A 25,038-nucleotide genomic window follows, 5' to 3' on the forward strand; every position below is an offset into this window, starting at 1 on the left:
ATATGTTCAGTTTGAGAGCCAACAGAAATGTTTAATACGCACGTGTGATTAGGAGCAGCTTTCTTTCATAAGACTTACTATATAGTTAAGGAGTTTACATATATTTAGTAGCCCTTTAAGTGATTGAATTAACATGACCTGCTAAGGAGACTGTCAAATGAAAAAAAAAAAAAAAAAACTTTATCTATACAATCATCTGCAAATTTTTTTTTTAACTTGTGTAATAAAACTACAATATAACTTGTAATCAGCCTTACTGTTCCATTGGAGGCAAAGTAAAGCAGGAGTCCATTCGGTGAAAATGTGCGGAAGTGGATAAATATCTGAGTTGTGGTAGGCCGTATGGTCTTTTCCACAATAGAATACCCACTGCCATCAAAATAGAATGAAGTGTCTTCATCCTGGGAGCTAGAAGAAATATTAAGTATTCAGTGACTCACGATTTCAAACAGTATATATATATATATATATTTCAGAGAACATTGTCTGGATACATTTAGATACATAGGCGCAGCTGTGAAGTGTCAGTAGGAAATTATTGAAAGGGTTACTGCCTAAAAATCTGTATTTATTATAATATACAAGGAACATGCATTAAGTTGTGCACTGTGTTGATTGCATGTTGAGATATAATATTACAATTTAGTCTTAATACAGTATCTTGTTATACAGTGCCATCTGCTGGCCTGGTCTTATCATTGCAGCACATGTCCTTGCATTACTGCCATTATTCAGTACTTTGGCAGAAAATCAGAACATAATGAACCAGGTAGAGGTTAGTAAGATTATTGAGGATCTGAGACCTGGTATCCTACGCTGGGAGCCAGATTATGTACAGATTTACTCAGGAATCCAATACTTGTTACTTTATTATGGCATGTGAAAGTGTATATATATATACACTAGGAATATCTGTGAAAGTCAAACTGAATATATACGGGGTAATTTATTAAGACCGGCGATTTAAACGGCGGTCTTAATACCCCTGTGCTGGCGGTGTATGAGCCGAAGTTATGTAGAGGCACATGATCCGCCAGTGTACACCAAGCTTAAATCTACACCAGCTCCCTTGCTGGCGTAGATTTAAGTAATTTTCGACGCCAAAAACATACACACCACTCCCCCTTTTTTTGGCTCTGGCGTGAACGGCATGAAAGGATCAAAAGTAACAGATTTTGCTGCAAATACAGTAACCTTTGTGGCAAAATCTGCAACAGATATACGCAAAAAAGTGGCGTATATCCAATCATAAATGACCCCCATAATGTCTTATCAGGTCTACATTAAATACCTTCCATAGCATCCGGCACACTTGCCCTGTCTCTGCACATAGTTCCATAAGCCAATAGATTTTCCATTCAGAAATGCTTCACCCATGCAACCCTTAAAGTCTGAAGTCTGGACAGATGGTGACTTCTAGAAGAAAAACACAAACAACCAATAATAATATAATATTAATCATGTTTATGATCACGTATAACAACTATTTGCTTTATGTAAAAAATCAGCTGTGCCGTATGGAGCAGCAGGGGGTGAGAAGGAGGCAAAAGCTGAGAGTCTGTTGAGCTGCATCTGTGCATGGGCGCAACCTGACCACACTGCTGGCTGCATGTGGCCACTCCATGCCCACCAGCAGCAGCCAATGGCAGCAAGATTTCACCACAAAACCATGCGTTCATTGGCTGCCATGGGTGGGCCTGGCTTTGCGGCCATCCTCGGGCTGTACACTACCGATTTTGCTCTTTTCACTTTTTTTTATTTATGGTAATTTCCTGCTTGAAAACCTGCTGGAAAACCCACTGCTCCATACCATCAATTTATTTCCAGACTTGATAAAAGTCCTTTGATAGGACTTAAACGCTGCGATGACAAAGTCTTTTTGCACCTTGAACTTTTCTGGAGTGCTGCGGATTTTCGGATTTATAAGGCACAATCTCATGGGGCTCAAAGTTACGGCCGCATGAAATTTGCTGTAACATGGAACTTACTGTATATTACTTCATTACGGCAAAACTCCTCATGCAACTTGCAATTGATTTCATTTGGTCTCACATTTCCAACATTGATAAAAGTTTTCAAAATCACTTTTCCACAAAGTGAATAAAAGAAGTCACAGAAATCCTCAATGTGGTATTGGTAACTACACAAAATGAAGGCGTACATTTATTAAAGGGGTTATACCATCTTAGACAATGGGGGCATATCGCTAGGATATGCCCCCATTGTCTGATAGGTGCGGGTCCCACCACATACAAGGAGAACAGAGGCTGGGAGAGTTGTGGCTGGAGGACCCCGGGGTCCGTCCACCACCAGGCGCAGCTTCCCGCCTCTCCCATTGAAGTGAATGGGAGCGCACCGCGCATGCGCGGCCACGGCTCCCAATAAGTTCTATGGGGCCAACGTAAATAGCCGAGCCAGCGCTCGGCTATTTTCGGCGACTCCATAGAAATGAATAAAGGGCGGCTGCGCATGTGCAGTGTGCCCTCCTTAACTTTCTCCGCTCCGTTCTCCTTGTAGGTGCGGATTCCAGAGGTGGGACCCGCACCTATCAGACAATGGGGGCCTATCCTAGTGATATGCCCCCATTGTCTAAGATGGGATAATCCCTTTAAGACCGGCGTTTTAGACACCAGTCTTAATAAAGGCCCATAGCTGGTGGAGGATCTGCCAGAGTTCTGAAGAGGCACCGGCCTCTCCATATCTCCGGCGCATCCAGCGCCAGTTCTAAATGTAAGATAGCTTCCGAGCTGTCTTATATTTAGACCATTTCCTACACCTGCCGGCCCGTCCCCTTCCCACACCACTCCAACAAATTTAGACCTGGCGTGAATGGGGAAAAGTCACAGATAGGAGGGCAACTAATTGTTGCTCCGCCATCTGCACCTGAAATATGCCTAATTTAGGCATATTTGAGATTAGCTCCTAGATGGGACAAGTCCAGGCATTCAGCATATACAAAAATATATATCCAAAAATATATCTTTATTAGAATCGATAAAACAAATAAAAAGATGCATAAATTGTCAAAAACAACCACAACCACATGGAGAGTGCACAAAACACTTCGGGACATCAAGTTATAGCATTGCAAGTAGTGGAAAAGGTGGGATAGAAAAACAAGTATAAATAAATACAAAATCAAACCATGTGGCTCCTCCACCTAGATAAAAACCATGATTCACAACATATACACAATACAGACCTGGCTAGTGGCACCTCCAAGAGACCCTGACACGTGTTTCACGTCAGCTTCCTCAAGAGAACAGTTTATGCATCTATTTATTTGTTTTATTGATTTCAATAGATATATTTTTGTACATATTTTTGTATATGCTGAGTGCCTGGGTTTGTCACACCTAGGAGCTATTCATTTTTTTTTTTTTATATTGAAAATTTTTATTGTTTTTCATATTCATTGGATTAAGCATTGTCAAATACATAGTATGTAAACTTTTACAAAATAAATGCCTGAGAGGAACAGACGTAAGAACAAAGAGCAATTGAAATTGTAAAAGAGAGCCTACAAGGCCACAAAAAGACAGGTGCCAAGGAAAAGTGAACACAAACACTCAATTGAGTTAACAGTATGACAGGGATACTGAAGCAAGATTGTTATGACATGAGCTGAAAAGTAACTAGTGTAGGAAAGTCCTAGGAACTGGGAACTGGTCAGCGGATGTTGAGGGGTGTGTGCTAAGAGAAGTTTCTATAAGGAGCTATTCATTTTTGACACTTGCGTTCTATTCGTGCTATAAAATCCTATTCTGGTTTTGTATTTTATTGCTCATTGGTATCCTGTATTTGAGATTAGTAAATAACCCTTGAAATCTCTTGTCTCAGTATGGTAAAAGTATCCAGATGTTACCGTTTTCTCAATTCAGACCAGTTTGTATATTCTGCCTATAATTTTCACAGCGCAAGCTGAATTCTTTACTTTAGTTAACATACTGTACCTGTATCCCACTTTCAATGCCTCCAACAAACATTAGAGTGGAATTATCCACATCAAGAATGGAAGATGTTCCCGGAGAAGACAACGTTTTGGGTGATGTTTTCTGAGATGAGGTGACTTCTTCTACACTCAGTGTTCCTGATCTACCAAACCTGTTATACAAATGAATTTCTTGATAAAAAGAATTGTTGACAGTTCGCATATAAAATTGTAAAACAAAAGTATAGAGTAAAGTAAAAATCTTAAAACATTGTCCACTTTTGACAATCTCTTTTCACTGAAAAGGTCCTCCAAAAATGGATTTGATAATTAGGTTTACTGATACTGGGACCTTTAGCTATTGACTGTATTCTGCCAGAAAATCTGTCAGCAAGTACTCAGTTCCCCTGCAGCACCCCTATAGAAGAAATTAGGCATTACATGATGTTCATTAACTTCAGTGGATTGTCTGTATTATGCATGTAGTCCTCCAAAGCTACAGATGTTCTTTCTGAGCAGGAACTTCTATTTATCTAGAGTCCCCCAATATAATATTTAAAAGTGGGTTTTCTAAACCAGACAAACAGTTTAACAGTACAAGTATATAAAATACATAAACACATAAAGATAAAAAGACATTTACCTTGTTGCATGAATTTTATGCCATTTGTTATTATCTAATTGGATATCAGGTTCTTCAATTCTTGTAGCTCCAGTGCCCAAGTCCCACAGGAAAGAAACTTTACCTTTTCGCATTTCAACTGCCATGAAATCGGCCTATCAAAAAAAATATATAAATATGAATTTATATGTAAACTATGTAAATTATATTTTATTGGGTTTTACATCTGATCCTCCTCTAGCAAATCTTAGTCTGGCATTCAGTAACCTAACCCATGGGGGTCACCAGCTAACTTGCAACTCAACACACATTTCAGAAGTTTCAACTTCTTATAACATTACTTCTACCCTAAACCCTATCAAAGGTTTAGAGGTAGATGGCAGTCACTTCATGAGACATATTAGTTCACTGAAACTACTGTATAATCCTGACTCTAGTTAAAAACTAAGACCTTCCAATAAAAATTAACAATCTCTCCTATTATCAGACATTACAGGAAGTGCAAGGTTTCAAATTGATATTTCATAGTCGACTCACCTTGGAGTTACTGCCCAAGTAAAAGAGCAGATTATCTGGCTGAATGGTTTTGACATTCAGTGTAAGAGTATTGAAGTTTGTAGAACGGATTGTGGGGCGGTAAGAGCGGACACAATCTCTGTCAGCGGAAACTGCTACTTTAATCTGAAAAATATGAAACGCAAATCCATGAATAAACATGTGCAAATGGAAAACGATATATCTAGTTCCACAGAAGGCTTGTGGTATACATACAGAACTAATATATAATATTTATATTGGGTACGCCACCAATTTATTTCCTCCTGAAGATAAAGTAACACTACAACAATACATAATATTATACTTATGTGATAATAATATTGACATCATATAATAATATTAACATTCTAATACATTAAAGGGCTGCTTCCTTCTAGAAACAGCACCACTTTGTCAATGTGCTACTGCAGGTCTAGTATTACAGCTCAGCTCCTTTGAATGAAACGGAGATACATTACCTACTACGACCCAAGGACAAGGGTTATTTATGGGTGGAAGCAACTAAGTTTTTTTTTTAATCTCATACAATCTCTTTAAAAAAGATGTGTCCTCCTCGTGAGAGCATAAACTATATTTCTGTAAGCAAGACTTCCTGCAGACGAGAAGCTCATAATTTCATCTATAGTGAATGTTCTGCAATGATCATCGTAATAAAATATATTCTTGGCTATATTATGTTAAATGTTATGATACAGACAGGGGCTTTATACCACATAAAATGTGTAGCCTGCTCCATCTTACAAATATTGTAGATGCTGAATAATAGCTGTATTTATAATAAAGCGTTGCCATAAATCCCACTTACCGATGCAGCTTGTTTCCTTGCCTGATTGATTAACTCTTTTATTTCAGATAGATTCCGGCTCAGATTTTCTTCAAGCAATTTCAACGGTTTTAGTCTTTCCAATAAAATATTAGCTTGTGTCTCCACTTCCTTTATCCTGCTCTCTGCAGTTACAGCTATACAGTAGAATATACAGATTGTTCCATGTAATTCGCATTTCACAATCGATACACCATGCCATGTCAAAAAAGTTCATACTTTTATATACAAGATAAAGTTAATAAGCATTGCGTCCTGATATCAGTGCATCACTATTTATGTAGTGATGGCCCAGCTTCTGTATTTTTGCATCACTAGGTGGATTTGCTATTCTGGACATTAGGAAAGCTAAGAACTAGGGAATTATAGATAAGTTCTTCCTTTTGACACCAAAAATAGTGCAAAATGCAATGCTATTCTTGTTGTCAAAGGGATAGATATTGTGCCCTGATAGACCCTACTGTAAGCCGACAAGATCCGTCACCATACAGATCCATCACCTGTTATAAACAGGAGACCATTGATAACAGAGCCTTGGAAATAAAGGAGTATTTAGAATAGGAATACTCAAGGACTTTGTAGGGATTTTTTTTATTTTTTATTAAAGGGGTTGTCCGAGACTTTTTTTTTATACGGCAGGGACAGTGTTATAAGAAAAAATATATACATACTTACCCTCCCAAGCCCCTTCTGTTCCAGCAGTGTCTCTCTGCCAGGTTAGTTGTTCTGACTGCAGTGGTGACATGTGCTTATACCGCACGTGACCCCTGCAGCCAATCACTGGCCTCATCGGTCTAGTGCCATATATCACTGAGGCCAGTCGAAGCATTATTTCATGACTGCAGCGGTGGGAAGAGCGAAGCTGCACTACAATGGAGGGAGTTTGGAGCGTTTTTTTTAAATATGATTATAACACTCTCCCTGCTGATTTAAAACAACAACCCATTTAATATGAGCATTATTAATATTGGGGATATTCTAAAATATAAAGAACAATCTATAAAGTCTATTGTGGAATTAAAACATTGACTCCAAATAAAGTATCTCTACAAATCTGGTGCACCTCATCACCAGACCGGTTGGCATGATGTTGTGCCTGTGATGAGTTCCAGTGTGGAAGGCACCCTCGTTATGTCTCAACCTGTTCTCATGCCCCCTCATTATTATGGATTTTGAGGAGTTTTCTAGCTATTAGGGTTCAGGTACACTGGGAGCTTGGTCATGCGCTAGCTGATCAGCTGTTTCAGGGAGCAGCCGCGCTCATCTGAGCTCTGGTGAGCGATGCAGGCTCCCAGAAGCTTTCCATGGACATCGTATAGTGGCAGTGCACGGTATTGCAGCTCATCCCTATTGACTTGAGTGGGACTGAGCTGCAACTGGGCCATGTGACTGATATACAGGGATGTCACTTGCCTAGGAAGAAGCTGCGGTGCTCAAGGCCTCTTCTAACAGCTGATTGGCGGGGGTCCCACGTGTATCACCCCCACAGATCTGATACTGATAACCTATCCAGAGCATAAGTCATACATATATTTTCCTGGATAACTCTTTATTTAGCTGGGGCGTTTTCTAATCTATTCATGGTCAAATATTTATCCCTGTGAGAGTCCCCTGATAAACCTGCACCCAGAGGGAAATGTGGTAGGACAGTTTAGGGATATTTAGGGTGCAAGTAGGGTGAGGTTCAGGGGCAGGGTTGTGCCTTCTGGGGAGGTTGGCTCTGCAAATTTAGGACAACCAGGGGTCAGTGTGGGTTCAGAGTGTACCTTTATTCCATCGGTGTCCCCCTTTCCATTGTCCCCTCCCCTGCTCATTTTTTACATTGTGTTTTCACTCTTTTGACACCATCTGTTATTGTTATTATTGGACTTTATGTGAATGGACATTATGCTTTGTGTTTCTCCATTAGATTTTTTATATTACTATTAAAAGTTAAGTTTTATGTGCTATGATTTCAGTGATAGCTTTCTGTACCAGCATAGTACCTACTATGATATGCATTTTTTCCTATAAATCTGGTAGATATTTCCCAAAAGGTCCAATTTTTAAGACTCTAGTTATCAAAAGTTGTAGTTTAGTGTACCGTAACATACTTTAGCTCAAAGGCCTGGATTATGTTATCCTTTTATACTGAAGTAGCAATTACATAAAAATGATATTAAATGCTGACAATCCTATGGTTTATATGAATATTGTAGTGGACTGCATACCAGTTTTTGAAGAGTGGATAAGAAGTTCATTTGTTTTCTGCAATGTGTCATTAACCCTTGACAATGTCGATGTGGCATTCGTCAGCTTCTGGCTGAAGTTCATGATATGGCTCAAGGTGCCAGCTGCAGACGCGTTGGCAGAAAGAGCCAGGTCCTTAGCATCCTGGAGTATAGCACTTGTATCTAATTTTTTTAAAAAGAAGAACAAAAAGCGTTGTTTACATGGCAACTTCTAGTATCTTGAAGCATGTAATTATTTGACACAGATAATATTTCTCTTTTCTTTGGGTTAGAAGCTCCATTTTTGCAGCTCCGTTGCTTTTCTAGAACATGTTAAGCACATCAATCTGCATTAAAATAATACTGTACACATTAACAGCTTTTTACATCTAAATGTAGGGGTGTCAATTGCCATGACATTATAATGGCTACACTAGAAATAGATCCAGATACTGAAAAATTCGAAGAGATCTGCCACTGGAAGACAAGGTCACTCCATAAGTTCTAAACAAACTGTTCCACACACGTTATATTTAACCATTCAGTTATATTTCATGAATTCTAAATGGTAAACCCAAAATAGTCCTTCAACCGGAAGTTAAAAGGGATGGTAAAGATTGATTAAAAATTGGAAGATTGGAACGTTATCTGCTGTCTACATGCACATGACAACTGAAGGCCTCAGTGGTGACAAGTGCAGAAATGCTACGGCCATTGTTTGGGAGGCAACGTTCACATGCATGTATATGGCACATGGCATTTCTGGCCTGGACTGTGGAAGAGGCAGGAATGGGAGCTGCGGCACTGGAACTGTGACAATCTGATAAGGTGTCCTTTTTATTTTTATACTATATTAGCCCCCTGCAACTTTATTTTTATTTTTTTACCAATCTCAAACAACCCCTTCAACTACACTTACGACTCATTCAACAGTCGCATACATATACATTGGATTTGTTATCTCCTGTCATCTCTTGCTGGTACTCGGAGAAATGGGGGCATTGAAATTACACCTAAAGGCTCTGATCTTTCTGAAACAGTTGTGCCCTCTCCATTTTGATATATTATAAAGTTCAAAGGGCTCCCCATTTTGATTGACAGGGTCAGATGATTACGTTTTCACTGCCTGGCCCTGTCAATCAAAGTGCAGAGGGCATAACAGTCTCAGAGAGAGCAGAGCCTGTAGGTGTAATGGTAACGCCCCCGTTGCTCCTAGAGGCTCATTTGCATATATCAAAACCTCATTATTCTCAGCAGTGCGGGCACGTATGAACATGGGACCAACACAGATGCCTTCAGCTGCAAAGTTCACATGTAACGGGTCAGCCAGTTTCATAGTTACAAATCTGCTGACATGCTTTTTAAGCCATATACTTATTAGATATACGTTTAACTATAAGGAGTATTTATGAGATGACAGATCAGAGACAAGGGCTATAGATTGAGCCAATGGTTTCACAAAACAAAGTATCACCGTGATCCTGCATCTAAACAGCCCTCCAGGATAAACGGCCATTTAATGTATAAATAGAGTTACGTATGTTCTCCGCTCCATCGAGAGTCCATGGAGACTTGCCTTTCTATTACCATTTTATCACAGAGCTACAAGTACGAGGACACATAATATGCTACTTACCATTTGGTAGGGTTCTCAGAGCTTGCAGCTGCTCGTTTATCTGTTCGGTAAATGCATGCGTACGCTTTTGTATATTATCCACTTTTGTCTTCAATCCTTTCAAGCGAGACACAAGGCCTGCGAGAGAAAACACATGATGCCTGCCTTTAGAATCTTCCCTGCAACAAGACTGAAAACCACTAAAGAAAGAAAAAAGCTTAATAGCTAAATTATCCTTTAGAGGTAAAATCTTGCAGACCCACAGCAACAAATCAAAACTCAAATGGCCATTAAACAACTGATTCACGAGCAGTCTGCAATGTAGCTGGACAGCACTATTAGTGAAATACCTAGAACCTAAACAACTGGTAATGTATGTACTATAATTAAAGTACGGTAGGTAACATGCATAAATAGGCATAAGTCTAATACTCATAATCTCCTAACACTACACGTAAAGTTGTAAAATAGTAGAAAATTCATAAAACATTTACAATTCCAGTTAAAAAACATCAGTTATACTTCCTTACATTTCATCTTGGCCCAAGATGACCAGCTTTATAGGGGTTTTCCAGGAGTTCGATATTGATGACCTATCTATCCTCATAGGGTAGGTCATCAATATAAGACCTGTGGGGAACTGGTCCATGGCACCTCTGGAGATCAGCTCCTTAAAGAGGCTAGAGCATCTGACGAGAGCGCTGCAGCCATTTCCTAAGCCACTGATGTAACATTCATCAGTCAAAGGATCTCTTCACAGTTCAGTCCCATTCAAGGGGAAGGGCCTTAGCTGCAACACTAAGCACAGCCATGTACGGCACTGTGCTTGGTAAGCTGTGAGGAGGCACCAGTGCTCACCAGAACCCTGAACAACCGGGATACCAAGAGGCCAACTCCCACCAAAGTTATATTGATGAGCCATTCTGAGGATAAGTCCTCAATATCAAAGTTCAGGGAAACCCTAAAGTTTGTGTTACTCACAGAGCCCGATAGAGTAATGCAACAGTATATATTTTTAAAGCTGTTCATCTTGTGCCATTCATCTAAGGATATCTCAAGCCAAGAAGAAACGTAAGTAAGGACACATCTGTATCATACTTCTGACGGATGCTTCCGGCATATCCCTATGTATTGGTACACACTGGCATATGTTCCCCCTTAGGCCTCATGGTAAAAACTGTTGTACAGTATACTTTTGTTTCACTCTCTATAACTTAGGTAACCACACTATTCAAAAAATTCTAAAAAAGTTATAACGATGAATACTAGGCTGACAGAGGCCAAAGCACACTCTTTAAGTCTCCTTCGGGAGACCTATGTATAAGTTTGACTTATACACCAGGAGCTTCCCTAGCACATACACCAGTGATTGCTCTATAACCTGGATTGCTCTAGATGCTAGCTGGTTATTAGATGATAAAGACTATTATTTTATTGCTAGAAGATCGAGAAAAAAATACCAACACGTTGTTAGAAGCACCAGGACACCTAACAAAGGAGATTTTTGCCAATACCATCATTAGGTCCAACAAGCCTTTCGTTGTATTCCTCAAAGCAACTTCTGGATCTGAATATTTTATAACTGCACGTAAAAATATAGTATAGCCTCTGACTTATTCAATAAAATTTATCAGTATAGCGCCACCTGCTGTTTGTTCTTTTCCTTATATCTCTGTCTACCTCACTGAAGTGGTCGCAGATGGTCATCTACAGCCTTTAACTGCCATCAGCCCTATCATCTTTTCGAAGCTGTGACAGTAATAGAGAGAGAGAGCTGCAGAAGAAAGAACATGCTCCCTGAGAATGGACACGCCTGCTGAGCTGTAATAGGGGAAGAGCTGCAGCAGAAAGGACATGCCCCTGATAAAGGAAATGCCCCCTGAGTTGCCAGTCTGAAATAAATCCAGCATAGCAATTGAAGCAATGAATGGAGAGATCTCTGGGTCCATGTTGGGTTCAGGGCTGGTTCTAGCTATGTTAAAAAGACATAGTCATGTACTTTATGATGTGTATTTTTTTACATTAATCATGATTTAACACAACCTTCTACCTTGCAGTAGAAAAAAGCAAGCAATTGTATTGCTTAGACTGCAATAATACAAAGTCATACCTTCTGTGTTTCGACTTAAATTTTTTGATTCATCTAGAAGTTTGGAGCTGAAATTTATGGAGTTCTCAGATGCAGAACCTAAAGATCCCTCTGATCCAGATACCTTTGGGAAAAACCATTTCCTATTTAGTATTGCATAGAAAGCAGGGGAAAAATACATTGATGATGGAAATAAAATATAATTACAAAGGGACACATCATATCTTTCTATTCTGCAAATTTTAAGAGAGAAATTGTGTAATAGGTCTTATGTGCAGCAAAACTATTACAATTGTGTGTTATTTATAGAGGACCTGTCACCATAAAATGCAGTACAATCGGCAGGCAGTGTGTTCTAGAGCAGGAGGAGCTGAGCAGATTAATATATATTCTTTGCGGGAAAATATTCAGTACAACTTGTATTTTATACATTTTAATCTCTCCTCTTCCTGACTTCATTGTACACGGGGAGGTGTTTTCAGTGATTTACAGCATTCTCTGTGTAAGGACCCCTTTACATTGGGCAGATCATCACTAACAAGTGTTTGTAGGAACGCTTGTTAGCAATAATCTGCTGGTGTAAAGGTGCCACCAATTACCCTATGAACGAGCAAGATGCTTGCAGTCACCTAAATCATTGTTTGCCGGCAGCAGATCGCGTCATCCAAACAGCACTCTGTTGCTGGCAAACAATGATTCTGTATGGGGATGAGCGATGGCATTAGTGAATGCTCCTCCCCATACTGTGGAGGAGATCACTGCATGTGAATACAGCGGTCTCCTTTACTGAGGAGCATGTGATTCTTGGGAAGGAATACTTTCTTCCCGACAACTGTCTGCTCAATTGAGCAATGTAAAGGGGTCTTAAGTATGTATACATAGATAGCTGTGAGTCACTGATAACACCTTCCCCGTGAACAATGTAATCAGAAACAGCAAATATTTAACTGTATACAGACAAGGTTTACTGAATCTGTCCCAAACAAACAATATATCAATCTACTCAGCTACTCCTGCTTTATAACATGCTGCAAATTACATGTACACTACATTATGTGGTAACAGGTCCTGTTTAAACTACAGGCAGTTTTATAAAACGCACTTATCTTTACAAAATGACATTAAAATATCAATAAATATCCTTCCTAAGTCATTTGTTACTAAAGAAGAGTCCACTGACATATTATTTCCCCGTAGCATCACAACACTTAAAGGGGTTATCAACCCCCTACATAGATTATACAGTCATGGCCAAAAGTTTTGAGAATGACACAAATATTAGTTTTCACAAAGTTTGCTGCTAAACTGCTTTTAGATCTTTGTTTCAGTTGTTTCTGTGATGTAGTGAAATATAATTACATGCACTTCATACGTTTCAAAGGCTTTTATCGACAATTACATGACATTTATGCTAAGAGTCAGTATTTGCAGTGTTGGCCCTTCTTTTTCAGGACCTCTGCAATTCGACTGGGCATGCTCTCAATCAACTTCTGGGCCAATTCCTGACTGATAGCAACCCATTCTTTCATAATCACTTCTTGGAGTTTGTCAGAATTAGTGGGTTTTTGTTTGTCCACCCGCCTCTTGAGGATTGACCACAAGTTCTCAATGGGATTAAGATCTGGGGAGTTTCCAGGCCATGGACCCAAAATGTCAAAGTTTTGGTCCCCGAGCCACTTAGTTATCACTTTTGCCTTATGGCACGGTGCTCCATCGTGCTGGAAAATGCATTGTTCTTCACCAAACTGTTGTTGGATTGTTGGGAGAAGTTGCTGTTGGAGGGTGTTTTGGTACCATTCTTTATTCATGGCTGTGTTTTTTGGCAAAATTGTGAGTGAGCCCACTCCCTTGGATGAGAAGCAACCCCACACATGAATGGTCTCAGGATGCTTTACTGTTGGCATGACACAGGACTGATGGTAGAGCTTACCCTTTCTTCTCCGGACAAGCCTTTTTCCAGATGCCCCAAACGATCGGAAAGAGGCTTCATCGGAGAATATGACTTTGCCCCAGTCCTCAGCAGTCCATTCACCAAACTTTCTGCAGAAGATCAATCTGTCCCTGATGTTTTTTTTGGAGAGAAGTGGCTTCTTTGCTGCCCTTCTTGACACCAGGGCATCTTCCAAAAGTCTTCGCCTCACTGTGCATGCAGATGCGCTCACACCTGCCTGCTGCCATTCCTGAGCAAGCTCTGCACTGGTGGCACTCCGATCCCGCAGCTGAATCCTCTTTAGGAGACGATCCTGGAGCTTGCTGGACTTTCTTGGACGCCCTGAAGCCTTCTTAACAAGAATTAAACCTCTTTCCTTGAAGTTCTTGATGATCCTATAAATTGTTGATTGAGGTGCAATCTTAGTAGCCACAATATCCTTGTCTGTGAAGCCATTTTTATGCAACACAATGATGGCTGCACGCGTTTCTTTGCAGGTCACCATGGTTAACAATGGAAGAACAATGATTTCAAGCATCACCCTCCTTTTAACATGTCAAGTCTGCCATTTTAACCCAATCAGCCTGACATAATGATCTCCAGCCTTGTGCTCGTCAACATTCTCACCTGAGTTAACAAGACGATTACTGAAATGATCTCAGCAGGTCCTTTAATGACAGCAATGAAATGCAGTGGAAAGTTTTTTTGGGTATTAAGTTAATTTTCATGGCAAAGAAGGATTATGCAATTCATCTGATCACTCTTCATAACATTCTGGAGTATATGCAAATTGCTATTATAAAAACTTAAGCAGCAAATTTCCAATATTTATCTAATTATCAAAACTTTTGGCCACGACTGTATAGTATAATGCCCCCCAAAATGCCCAGGCACCTCATACAGGTTATACTTATCCCGCTCCCTGGCACCCGCATCACTCCTGATGCCTTCGCGGCCACCGCTGCATTTTCCCATTGCGCAAATCAAAACATCTGGCGGTGCAGCCAATAGCATGCTGCGATGGGGACAGGCCTCCCTAGCGTAACCTGCGATGCCGGGCCATGCGGGCATCAGGAGCGACGCGGGTGCCAGAGAACTAGTAAAGTATAACCCGTATGAGGTGCCGGCCATTTTGGGGGCCATTATAGGTGTTGGATAACCCGCTTTAACCATCCATGCAAAGCACAGGCGTTAAAAGCTCCCAGAGTAGAGTAAATCTCGATATACATATTTAGTAATTTAGAAAGGGGTTGTCTTAGGGCTCATTCAGACGGACGTATGCTGTCCGCAAAAATGCGGATCCGTTTTTTTGCAGATCAGATGCTGTACAATTCACTTCTATGGGGCCCTTTTCTTCCATTGCACGGCTCAGCAAAAAAATGAAACATGTCCTATACTTGTCAGTGAAAATCAGCACATGGCCCTATTGAAGTCTATGGATCAGCAAAAAAACGGAATGCAATCTGTTTTTTGCGGACATGCTGAACTGTCCGCAAAAAAACAGATCCGCATTTTTGCGGACAGCATACGGCCGTGTACCTTAAAAGAAGAGAAGGTACACAGAACAGATACGACTTCTCCTCTTTTTTTTTAATACACTCCTGCTTTTAGCTTCGAAAACCATGTCCATGTGGCTGGACCCTTATTGAAACTGTAATAAATGTAATATTAGCAGAGGCAGACTGTCTGCTGCATTCCTAGTCTTTTAAGGAAAACACTCTGCTTGCTCCCAAAAATCTTTTACTATAAAGTTCTTAGGGGAAGAGGAGGTCTTAGGAGATTAGTTTCCCTCCATCATCACACCTCTATCACTTGTACAGAGAGGTGCCATTTCTAGAAGAAATGCTCCCCCTGCTGGAATATCATGAATACAAACAATTTTGAGTATATGGTTTTTACTAAGGTTTTTTAACCAAAAAATGGTTGCCTTATACTTTTTAAGGATAAAAGAATAAACACGTCTGAATATGTGCAAAAGGCTTAGAAAAATGTTCTTTTCATGGAAAATGAAATGAAGGAGGAAAGAACACAAGAATGGTGTATTCAGGTTGTTGTTCTCTTTATAAAAGATTAATTACCTTCCTGCTGACTAGAAATGAAAGGAGAGAATGGATACAAACGCTTATCTAAATGCAGGTTTAATTACTTCTAAATATAACCATTTCATGTGTACGTCTGTCATCAGGAAAATGGATGTTTTCTGCATTTTGCAACATGATGATAAGTCGTCTCACTGGTCACCGAACATACATATATTCAGGTGAAAATAAACCCGGGGGAAACATTCTTCTTTTCAGATTTGCCCTATAGACTTGATAGCGGAAAGAAAATTTTATTACAGTTTTTGGGATGCATCTTAAATGGCTCATTAACCCCTTAAAGGGGTTGTCTCACTTCAGCAAATGGCATTTATCATGTAGAGAAAGTTAATACAATGCACTTACTAATGTATTGTTATTATCCATATTGCCTCCTTTGCCGGCTTGGTTCATTTTCCCATCATATTATACACTGTTCGTATCCAGAGGTTATGACCACCCTGCAATTCAGCATTGGTGGTCGTGCTTGCACACTGTAGAAAAAAGCACCAGCCAATGTGAGCTCCACTAGAGAGGCTGGCACTTTTTCCTTATAGTGTGCAAGCACGGCCACTAGTGCTGATGGATCGCAGGGTGGTCATAACCATGGAAACGAGAAGTGCATAATATGATGGAAAAATGAATCCAGCCAGCACAGGAAGCAATATGGATAATAACAATACATTAGTAAGTGTCTTGTATTAACTTTCTCTACATGATAAACGCCACTTGCTGAAGTGACACAAACCCTTTAACCCTTAGGATGCCGGAGGTTTTTTTCATTTTTGCATTTTTACTTTTCTTCCCTATCTTCTTTGAGCTATAACTTTTTTATTTTTCCGTATGAGGGCATATTTTTTGCAGGACATTTTGTACTTTCTAATGCCACCATTTAATATGACATACAATGTAGTGGGAAGCCGGAAAAAATTCCAAATGGGATAGAATTGGAAACAAAACGCAATTCCTCCAACGATTTACGGGTTTTGTCCCTTATGGCGTTCCGTTTGTCAGTACAATTACGATAGCCCATACATATAGGTTTTTTGTGTCTAAATTGTGTAAAAATAAATGTTAACTTTGAACAGCATAGAACAGCGTAGAACAGCATGCTAAGCGGTTTCTGAGTTAGGGCTGGCCCAGGGTGCTGTTTTCCGGCCACTTGGTGGTAAATGTTTAATCTCATCTCACGTTAGTAACAGCGATATGAGACAACCCCTTTAAGACAGGCAAGTTATAGGATATTAAAGCACTGCTGCCTCTCTTTACATCATAATTCTGATAGGGTACTTACTATGGACAAAGCCTCAGTGACCGTGGAGTTGGCCTGTTCCACCACCGCCTCAGCCTGTTCTATCATACTTTTCATACCAGAATGAGCTTGTACAGCATTTGTGGCATTCAATGAAATATTTCTCACATCTGAAAGAGAACTGAAAGATGGAGAGTTGTCGTAAATACAAGAAATGCGCTCTTCAATGTAGTAATGATGACTTCAAAAGGGTCAGAAGCATCCTGTACCAACATGCAAAAATATAAGTATCTAGAAAATGTATACAGAGAAACACTATGAGAGTACTATGAAAAATATAACCCTCTACTAGACCAAAATCATCGTACAACATCATACTATAAAATCATCATCATACTATACGCACAATTATATGAGAAAGTTTCTGTTTCTAACAAATATCCTGCAACATTTCCACCGCTTCTAATATTCTATCTACCTTACATTCACTTTGCTTTTTTTTCTACCTTATCAATATACTGTAATTGGCACCGGTAGGTAGATAGCTTATGTGTTCCTCAATGTGCACTGGACATGAAATTTACTATAAAAATAACAGGCTTTGCTTTTTACCAATTTTGTTTACCCTACTCTGAATTGACCAGATGCAAAGAACCGCAAAACAGCCATCTACAAATTAGTTTTGGCAGCAACTCTATTTATGCTAAAATCTCAAGTCATGTTTTAATGTTCTTTATTTAGTCAGATATTGACTCACGGAGTAGCTACCTATAGTAGGCACTAGTGAGACAGTATTATTCCTTCTGGTAGAGAGCTAATGTACTAATCTTTTCAAAGGGAGCATTACCTGTGAGAGTCCCTACGCCAGCTGGTGTCTGAACAAGGACAACTATACTCCTGAAAGCTACATCAATGACCTCTCACCTACCCAACCAATACCAAACTCTGTACTGATGACGGTCAAGAACCCTAAAACAGCTATCTACAGATGAGTATCTGTTCCTTTTTGAGAAGACTAAAATACAAAGTCATGTTTCGAGGCTCTTTCTTGGGTAGGACAAGGAGTTACACACACTTTTGTTTTAGAATCTTTTTTATTAGTTGTTGTTATAAATGTGATGTTTGTCTATATTATAGTTGGTTCATAGCAATGCTCTCAGCAAATTCCACCTGAAGAATTCTCTATCTGGATCTATTACTGGTTTCCTAAAGATGACTTTGTACATCTTTTTGGGTGCCCTTTATTTCACAGTGAACTTTAGTTTATGATACTAATGTCAGTTCTCATGTTATTTATTTCCTAAGGGCCATATTTCTCAACATTGAAATTCACATTAGAGACATACTGTATGTTTAAGTTCATCCAACAAACTGTATTATCCATTGTACAGCTGAATATCATGTATTCCTTTTTCTTCATAATAGACCTACTTGCTGCACATTGTAACTTTTTATTCTTTGTACTTTGTTGCTAAACAGAACAACTGGACAGAAAGTCTGAATCTGTACCACATTTAGTGTCTATGATCAAGCCATTCATAGACCCTCAGCTCACCCACTTTGCTCAGTATTAAGTGTAATAAAACATAAAAAATCAGGCTCCCTGATGTATCGATTACCATGTAATGAGGGGACTCCAGCTTTAAAAAAATGTTGTGCAGTTTAGTCCTATCATTTATAGCAGAACATATACCTGTTTAGAGAATCAGCAAGGCTCTGTAAACCAGCTGCATGGTCTTCAGCTTGATAGACTAAGTCAAGGGCATCCCTCTTGGACATTTGCATCACAAGTTCATCCACATGGTGTCTCAGCTTGGCATTCCACATGATCAACTCTTCCCGATGCATCTCCAAAACCTGAAGACAACACAAACATATAATGGAACAGTATGCACATTTTACACAATCAACGGCATCAACAGAACTATAAGGACATATATGCCATGACTTTTAATGTGATACATACTGATGTTGCATTTATGGTGTCTTCTGCAAGAAGAACTGCCTCATCAACCAGCCCAAGTCCTTCTTCAATCAACATTACAGAACGATTCTTATTTTCCTGGAGAGCAAGCTTTTTTACCTGCAGATGGACATCACACAATTCATCAGACATATTCTAAAAATTAGAATAAATACAGAATACAAAAATGCTAATAACTTACATTAAAATTATCAAGATTGTTTTGGATGGGAATCAGCAGATCCTTGGCATGATTAGTGTTTGAAGCCGATTCTTGGATCAAGTCTTTAGCAGTAAGTAATCTATTGCTGTATTGTTCTAATGTTTTTTCTAGACTGTTCTTCATCTTCAGCAAGGCTTTATGTGGCTTCTCATACTCACTCTGAACTCTGGACAATAAATCTTCGCAGTCTCTGTTGGATGTAAAATAAGTGTTTATGAAGTGTAATTGATACAAACACGGCAGACAAAGTGTCCAGCACTTTGGTCGTTAAAAAAAACAAAACTTGATGTCAAAGTTTTTGATGGCTATAAATTGACAAAATTACCCAGAGCTTCATGCTAATCCAAGCCAAACTGTTAAGGATAATTTGGAGTGGGATAAGAAATAGCATAGCCTTTTTAGTGTCTGGCCAAGTTCACACTTCAGTTAATTAGTCAGTTATTTTCATCAGTTATTGTGAGCCAAAACCATGTGAGGGGCAAAAACGCAAATCTTTCCATTACATTATCTCTCAGTAGGCTTCTACTGGTTTTGGCTCACAATAATTGATGAAAATAACAGACCAAATAACTTAAGTGTGAACTCAACCTAATGCTCATGGACTTGTTTAAACATGATTTTTTTTCAAGGTTTTAAATCGATGGCATTATCATCAACTAATGATCAACAAAATGAACGGCATTAGCACTCATCTCTTCACTGCAGCACCCTGTAGTAAGACTATGCAGTCCAATCAAATAAATAGAATGAGCACGGCTCAGCTTCAGTACCAGGACCACTGCCCTTTTATTTTGGTGGTCCTGGGGGTTCAGACTCCAAGATCATATATTTACCATATATAGGCAGTCAATTACAAAACCTCATTTAAAATATCAACTCTCACCTAATTTTTAGAGACACAGCAAATGGATCTCATCAGACTGGAGAAAGCTACCATATTCCTTCTACCCTCTTATGGGAGATTTTGGCTAACCGAAAGGGTGATTTAAGAGTGGTGGCCCTGCATATTCTTTAGTCAGTGACCTAAGCTGATTAAAGTTGTGCCATTGTGACATATGTGATGTTAATGGGATATTTAAATGAATTCTTCCATAGCACCTTGAAGGTCCTGTATGCTTGGGCCCACAAGAATTGTAATCTGATAACAGTATTGGGCTTTATTAAATGTCGCATGGGAGAGATCTGGGGACAATACAAAAATTTGGGATCTAAAATGAATTAAAGGCCAATGAATCTATCTTTGAGGAATCTTACAGTTGAGGTAAAAGAAAGAAAACACAATATATATTCTCAATTTTCAGACATAATGTTAATGGATATAAGAATACTTACTTAAGGGATGTGCTAACGTTTTGGTAATGGTCATTGAAACTCTCTGTGCTCATTGATTCAAGCTTAGAAGAAACTTCTTCCTGATAATCAAGCAGTGCACCATCAGATAGCTGGATATCGATGTCTATTGTCTCATTCAAATTTTCCACTACTTCGATAAGAGCTGAAAAAAAAGTCCAGAGGAAGGATGTAAGAGAGTTGTATTTGAGTATTCACATTTTTCATTCTCAATTGAAATTCAACAGACATCATTGGCAAACCAAAAAGTCAGGGACCCGAGACAAATTTTTTAGGTTTACTGACCACCTGGCTCCTTAGAGTACCACACACAAACATAGTGGGGTACAACATGAACTTTATAATATTTAAATATTCATAATTTTTATACATTTACATTTATGATTTGAAAAGAAAGTTACCTTTAACAGTTGTTTGCATTTTGTCAATAAATCCCATCAGTTGTTGGCTCTTGTTCAGAGTGCTGAGTGTGGTATTTTGCACATTGTATCCATGTTCTACTGCCTGTGACATCTTTTAAACACAAAAGAGCTGTTAGGGGAGTGCCAAACATAGATTTTTGTGGCAGTTTTTTGAGCCAAAGCCCAAAGTGGACTCAAGGTGAATGGGAAATTTAAGGGCAGGGATGTTACATCTCCCTCATGCAGGATCCACCTTTGGCCTTGATTCAGAAACATGCATCAAAAACTGGTTTACCTCAATTTAGATTTGCCCCAAAGGAATATAATTATGTCAAAATGCAACAGATAGACCTTCAGACCACATGGCCTTCAGACCACCACCTTCAAGATACACATGGTCACATGTCACGTACTCGCTATGGAAGACATTACATCAGGCAGTACATTAGCGCTAGGGTAAGCTTTCTTACTGTTATACCTTAGGCCCCCACAACGTGTTGAGTTTCCCAAAATGCCTCTTGAAAGTCCAGACTACAGACATTGATGACCCATCCTCAGGACACCCAACACCCCCACTGATTAGCTGCTTCAGGTAGCGGAGCCAAAAACAAAACACAAGAATGTAAAAAGAAGGCTTCATACAGTGTGTAGGTCCAGGGTCTGGTATACTGCAGCTCAGCTCCCATTCAATTGAATAGGGGCTGAACTGCAGTACCCCATAGCCATAACATAGTGTACAGACATCTCTGCTTCTAGCATGTTGGTCCCCCACCAATCTGATACTGATAACCCTATGTTGAGGATAGGTTATCATGATCTAAGTCCAAGAAAACTCCTGCGTCCATGCACTGTGCAACAATTAACAATTAATGTGACTGGCCAGACAGTTTTGCAAGAAAAATTGCTGTTTACCTACAAAACTGTGCAGCCATGTCCACTGAATGAGTACATGGTGTCACCGGCATGTCCTGGGCACTTTGTGGGGCCGTACTATTGCTACCACATAACAGGGGACTGGAGATCTGTACAGCGCAAAAATGTTTTTGAATTTTATTATAGTCACTATACATTATCATATATGACATTGGTGTTTTTCTGGTTTAGGGCTCATTTGAGGAACACACCAAATAGAATGCATTTCAATAATGGTTGAAGGTTACTTACTCTCATATACAGTCTGTCTGTTTCTTTAGATACAGTAGCGAGTTGTTCTGAAGTTTTGTCCAAGGCACGGGCAGTCACTGAGTTTGTGTTGACTGATTCCTTTAAAAAATGAAAGACAACTTACAGTAGTTGTAAATCAAATGTGAAATTGTTTTGATGAAAAATGCATTATCTAATACATGCTGTAGATATCTCACAATAAAAGAAATGTGGAATTACAATATTCAGAATATCCAATTATTGAATACCCTAATTTTTGACTTTCTACAGTGAAAATTCTTCAACTAATGATGATATAAGTCATAATGACTGTCATAACTACTTTTTATTAGCGATCCGTTGCTTCATTTTGGGAAAAAGTACTTTTAATCCATATGAAAATCAGCAGTTAATGGCGGGCCCAAGCCACTCTGTGCACCCGTGCGCCTCCTGCTTTCTCTGCCAGCTCCTGCCTCTCCTTGACCGACAGGGCCAGGTTTCTGCATAGTTTTTCTCCAGAATAAAGCACCAATCACTAAAGATCTTTTTACACGTACAGATGATCTAGTAGATTATTGGAAATAAGCAGACACTCCCAATATCTTTCTAATCATCAGAAGATGAGGGCTGCACTTACAGTACATGCAGCAATCACTTCCGGTGTATGGAGATATAGCGATCGCTTGTCCCCATAGAGATTCATTATTCCTGTGCAGCAAATCCTTGTTTTCACAGAACAATCTGTTGCACAGGAATAATAATTTTCCAAGCCGGCAGAATAACACAATCACCCGATGAATGCTCTTTGCTCATTCATCAGGTGATTGCCGTCACCTTTTACACAGGGAGATTATCAGGAACCAACGTTTATACAAATTCTCATCCCCAGTAATTTGCCTGATAATCAGTCCATGTATGGCTACTTTCACATCTTTTCCTTTCTGGTATTGAGATCTGTCATAGGAGTTCAATACTGGAGGGAAATGCTTCTGTTTTGTCCCTATTCATTGTCAATGGGGACAAAACTGAGCTAAAGGGAACGAAATGCACCAGAATGCATTCCGTTCCATTTGGTTGCGTTTCAATACCGGACACAAAACCGCTGCTAGCATAGTTTTTCTGTCCAGCATGGGATGTGGAGCAAGACAGATCCGGCATGAAATACAAAGTAAGTCAATAGTGCTGGATCCATTTTCTCAGACACAAACGAAAACGGATCAGCACCCATCGACTTTCAATGATTTTAATGCCTGAAAGTCAAAAGTTCAAAACATTGTTACCCTTTTGCTTGTCAGTGTATATCTATTTATGTATTTATGTATATATATATATATATATATATATATATATCATACCTCCCAACTTTGTAAACGAACAAAGAGGGACACATTGTGAAGTTGCCCATGGCCTGTAATAGACATGGGCGACTCTGTATTGCTGTGGAACTTAAAGGGGTTGTGTCACTTCAGCAAATTGCATTTATTATGCAGAGAAAGGTAATACAAGGCACTTACTAATGTATTGTGATTATTAGGCTTAAAGGGTAACTGTCATGTTTTAATTAAAAAAAATCTATTTTAGCATATGTTACTGCTGCAACAGCATTATGCATAAAGCAATCTTTAGTTTCTTCACATACCACTGTTTTCCTTGAGTTTTTCCCTTAGTTACGGCTGTTTAAACATTTACAATATAAGGACCTTCTCAAGATGGCTCCTCTGCCAGTTCTCTGAGGCCAAAACTGCTTTCCCTCACTTCCCATACACACTTGCTGTAGCCAGCTGCTCCCTGCCAGCTAATCGGATTGGATTACTGAGAGGCACGCCTCCTCACTCTGAAGCCTAATGCAGGCATGCAGTGTGAAGGACCGCCCCCCTGTCTTCTGTTTATACTAAAAGAAAGACAGACAAGCCCTAGCAACGGTCTTTTAAGGGAGCAGTGGAAAGGGACAGAGGACATTAATGAAAGCTGTTATTATAAGGTAGTTACAGATCTTTTGACAATCATTGACTGACTAACTCAGGTATACATGCCTAGCTCTAATAAACTAGCAAATAAAAAAAATATGACAGTTACCCTTTAAGCGAATCAGGTTCAGATTGCTCTATCCGAACCCCATTCGTTTGAAAACTTTGTTTACAATACTTCCTCCGTAGTGCGCTAAAATGTGTGGACTCTGCTGAGGCCTGGCAAATCGTGTTGCAAATAACGCGAGACTTGCTTCGCCTCACATCTATGACGTTACACTTTGGTTATGCGCATATAAATTATTAAAATTACTGTTCCAAAATCCCATTAATTAAGCTGAGTGCAGCTTTGGATTTTGGAACAGTAATTTATGTGCATAAACGAAGTGTAATGTCATAGCAAGTCTCGAGTTATTTTCAGCAATATCTGCCAGGCCTCAGCGGAGACGATATATTTTAGCACAGTACGGCGGAGATATTGTAAACAAAGTTTCCAAACAAAAATGGGGTTTGGATAGAGCAATACGAACCTGATTCGCTCAAGCCTAGTTATTATCCATATCGCCTCCTTTGCTGGCTGGATTACTTTTTCCATCACGTTATACACTGCTCGTTTCCATGGTTACAACCACCCTACAATCCAGCAGCGGTGGTCGTGCTTGCACACTATAGAAAAAAGTTCCGGTCTATGCATGCTCCTACAGTTTCGGCCACTAGAGAGGCCTGCACTTTTTCCTGTGGTGTGCAAGCACAACCACTGCTGCTGGACTACAGGGTGGCCGTAACTATGTAAACCGGCAGTGTATAATGTGATGGGAAATTAATACTGCCAGCAAAGGAAGCAATATGGGTAATAACAATACATTAGTAAGTGGCTTGTATT

At 39.5% G+C, this 25,038-nt stretch overlaps 1 protein-coding gene across 1 annotated transcript in view; it reads right to left on the reverse strand.

The window, feature by feature from the left end:
• The window catches only part of LAMA1 (laminin subunit alpha 1), a 170,965-nt gene that overhangs the window by 25,237 nt on the left and 120,690 nt on the right, over nucleotides 1–25,038 (reverse strand). Inside the window, exons 34-49 of the mRNA XM_040432573.1 lie at nucleotides 22,210–22,308; nucleotides 21,046–21,157; nucleotides 20,627–20,789; nucleotides 19,274–19,484; nucleotides 19,075–19,191; nucleotides 18,802–18,965; nucleotides 17,151–17,289; nucleotides 11,870–11,972; nucleotides 9,781–9,897; nucleotides 8,145–8,327; nucleotides 5,917–6,071; nucleotides 5,091–5,234; nucleotides 4,575–4,708; nucleotides 3,954–4,104; nucleotides 1,292–1,416; nucleotides 258–408 (exon numbers count right to left, since the gene is read on the reverse strand). Coding sequence (XP_040288507.1) covers nucleotides 258–408; nucleotides 1,292–1,416; nucleotides 3,954–4,104; nucleotides 4,575–4,708; nucleotides 5,091–5,234; nucleotides 5,917–6,071; nucleotides 8,145–8,327; nucleotides 9,781–9,897; nucleotides 11,870–11,972; nucleotides 17,151–17,289; nucleotides 18,802–18,965; nucleotides 19,075–19,191; nucleotides 19,274–19,484; nucleotides 20,627–20,789; nucleotides 21,046–21,157; nucleotides 22,210–22,308 — 2,268 coding nt within the window. The remainder of the gene's footprint in view (nucleotides 1–257; nucleotides 409–1,291; nucleotides 1,417–3,953; nucleotides 4,105–4,574; nucleotides 4,709–5,090; nucleotides 5,235–5,916; nucleotides 6,072–8,144; nucleotides 8,328–9,780; nucleotides 9,898–11,869; nucleotides 11,973–17,150; nucleotides 17,290–18,801; nucleotides 18,966–19,074; nucleotides 19,192–19,273; nucleotides 19,485–20,626; nucleotides 20,790–21,045; nucleotides 21,158–22,209; nucleotides 22,309–25,038) is intronic.

The sequence above is a fragment of the Bufo bufo genome, chromosome 5 (genome assembly GCF_905171765.1).
Source record: "Bufo bufo chromosome 5, aBufBuf1.1, whole genome shotgun sequence".
In the NCBI taxonomy this organism is placed as follows: domain Eukaryota; kingdom Metazoa; phylum Chordata; class Amphibia; order Anura; family Bufonidae; genus Bufo; species Bufo bufo.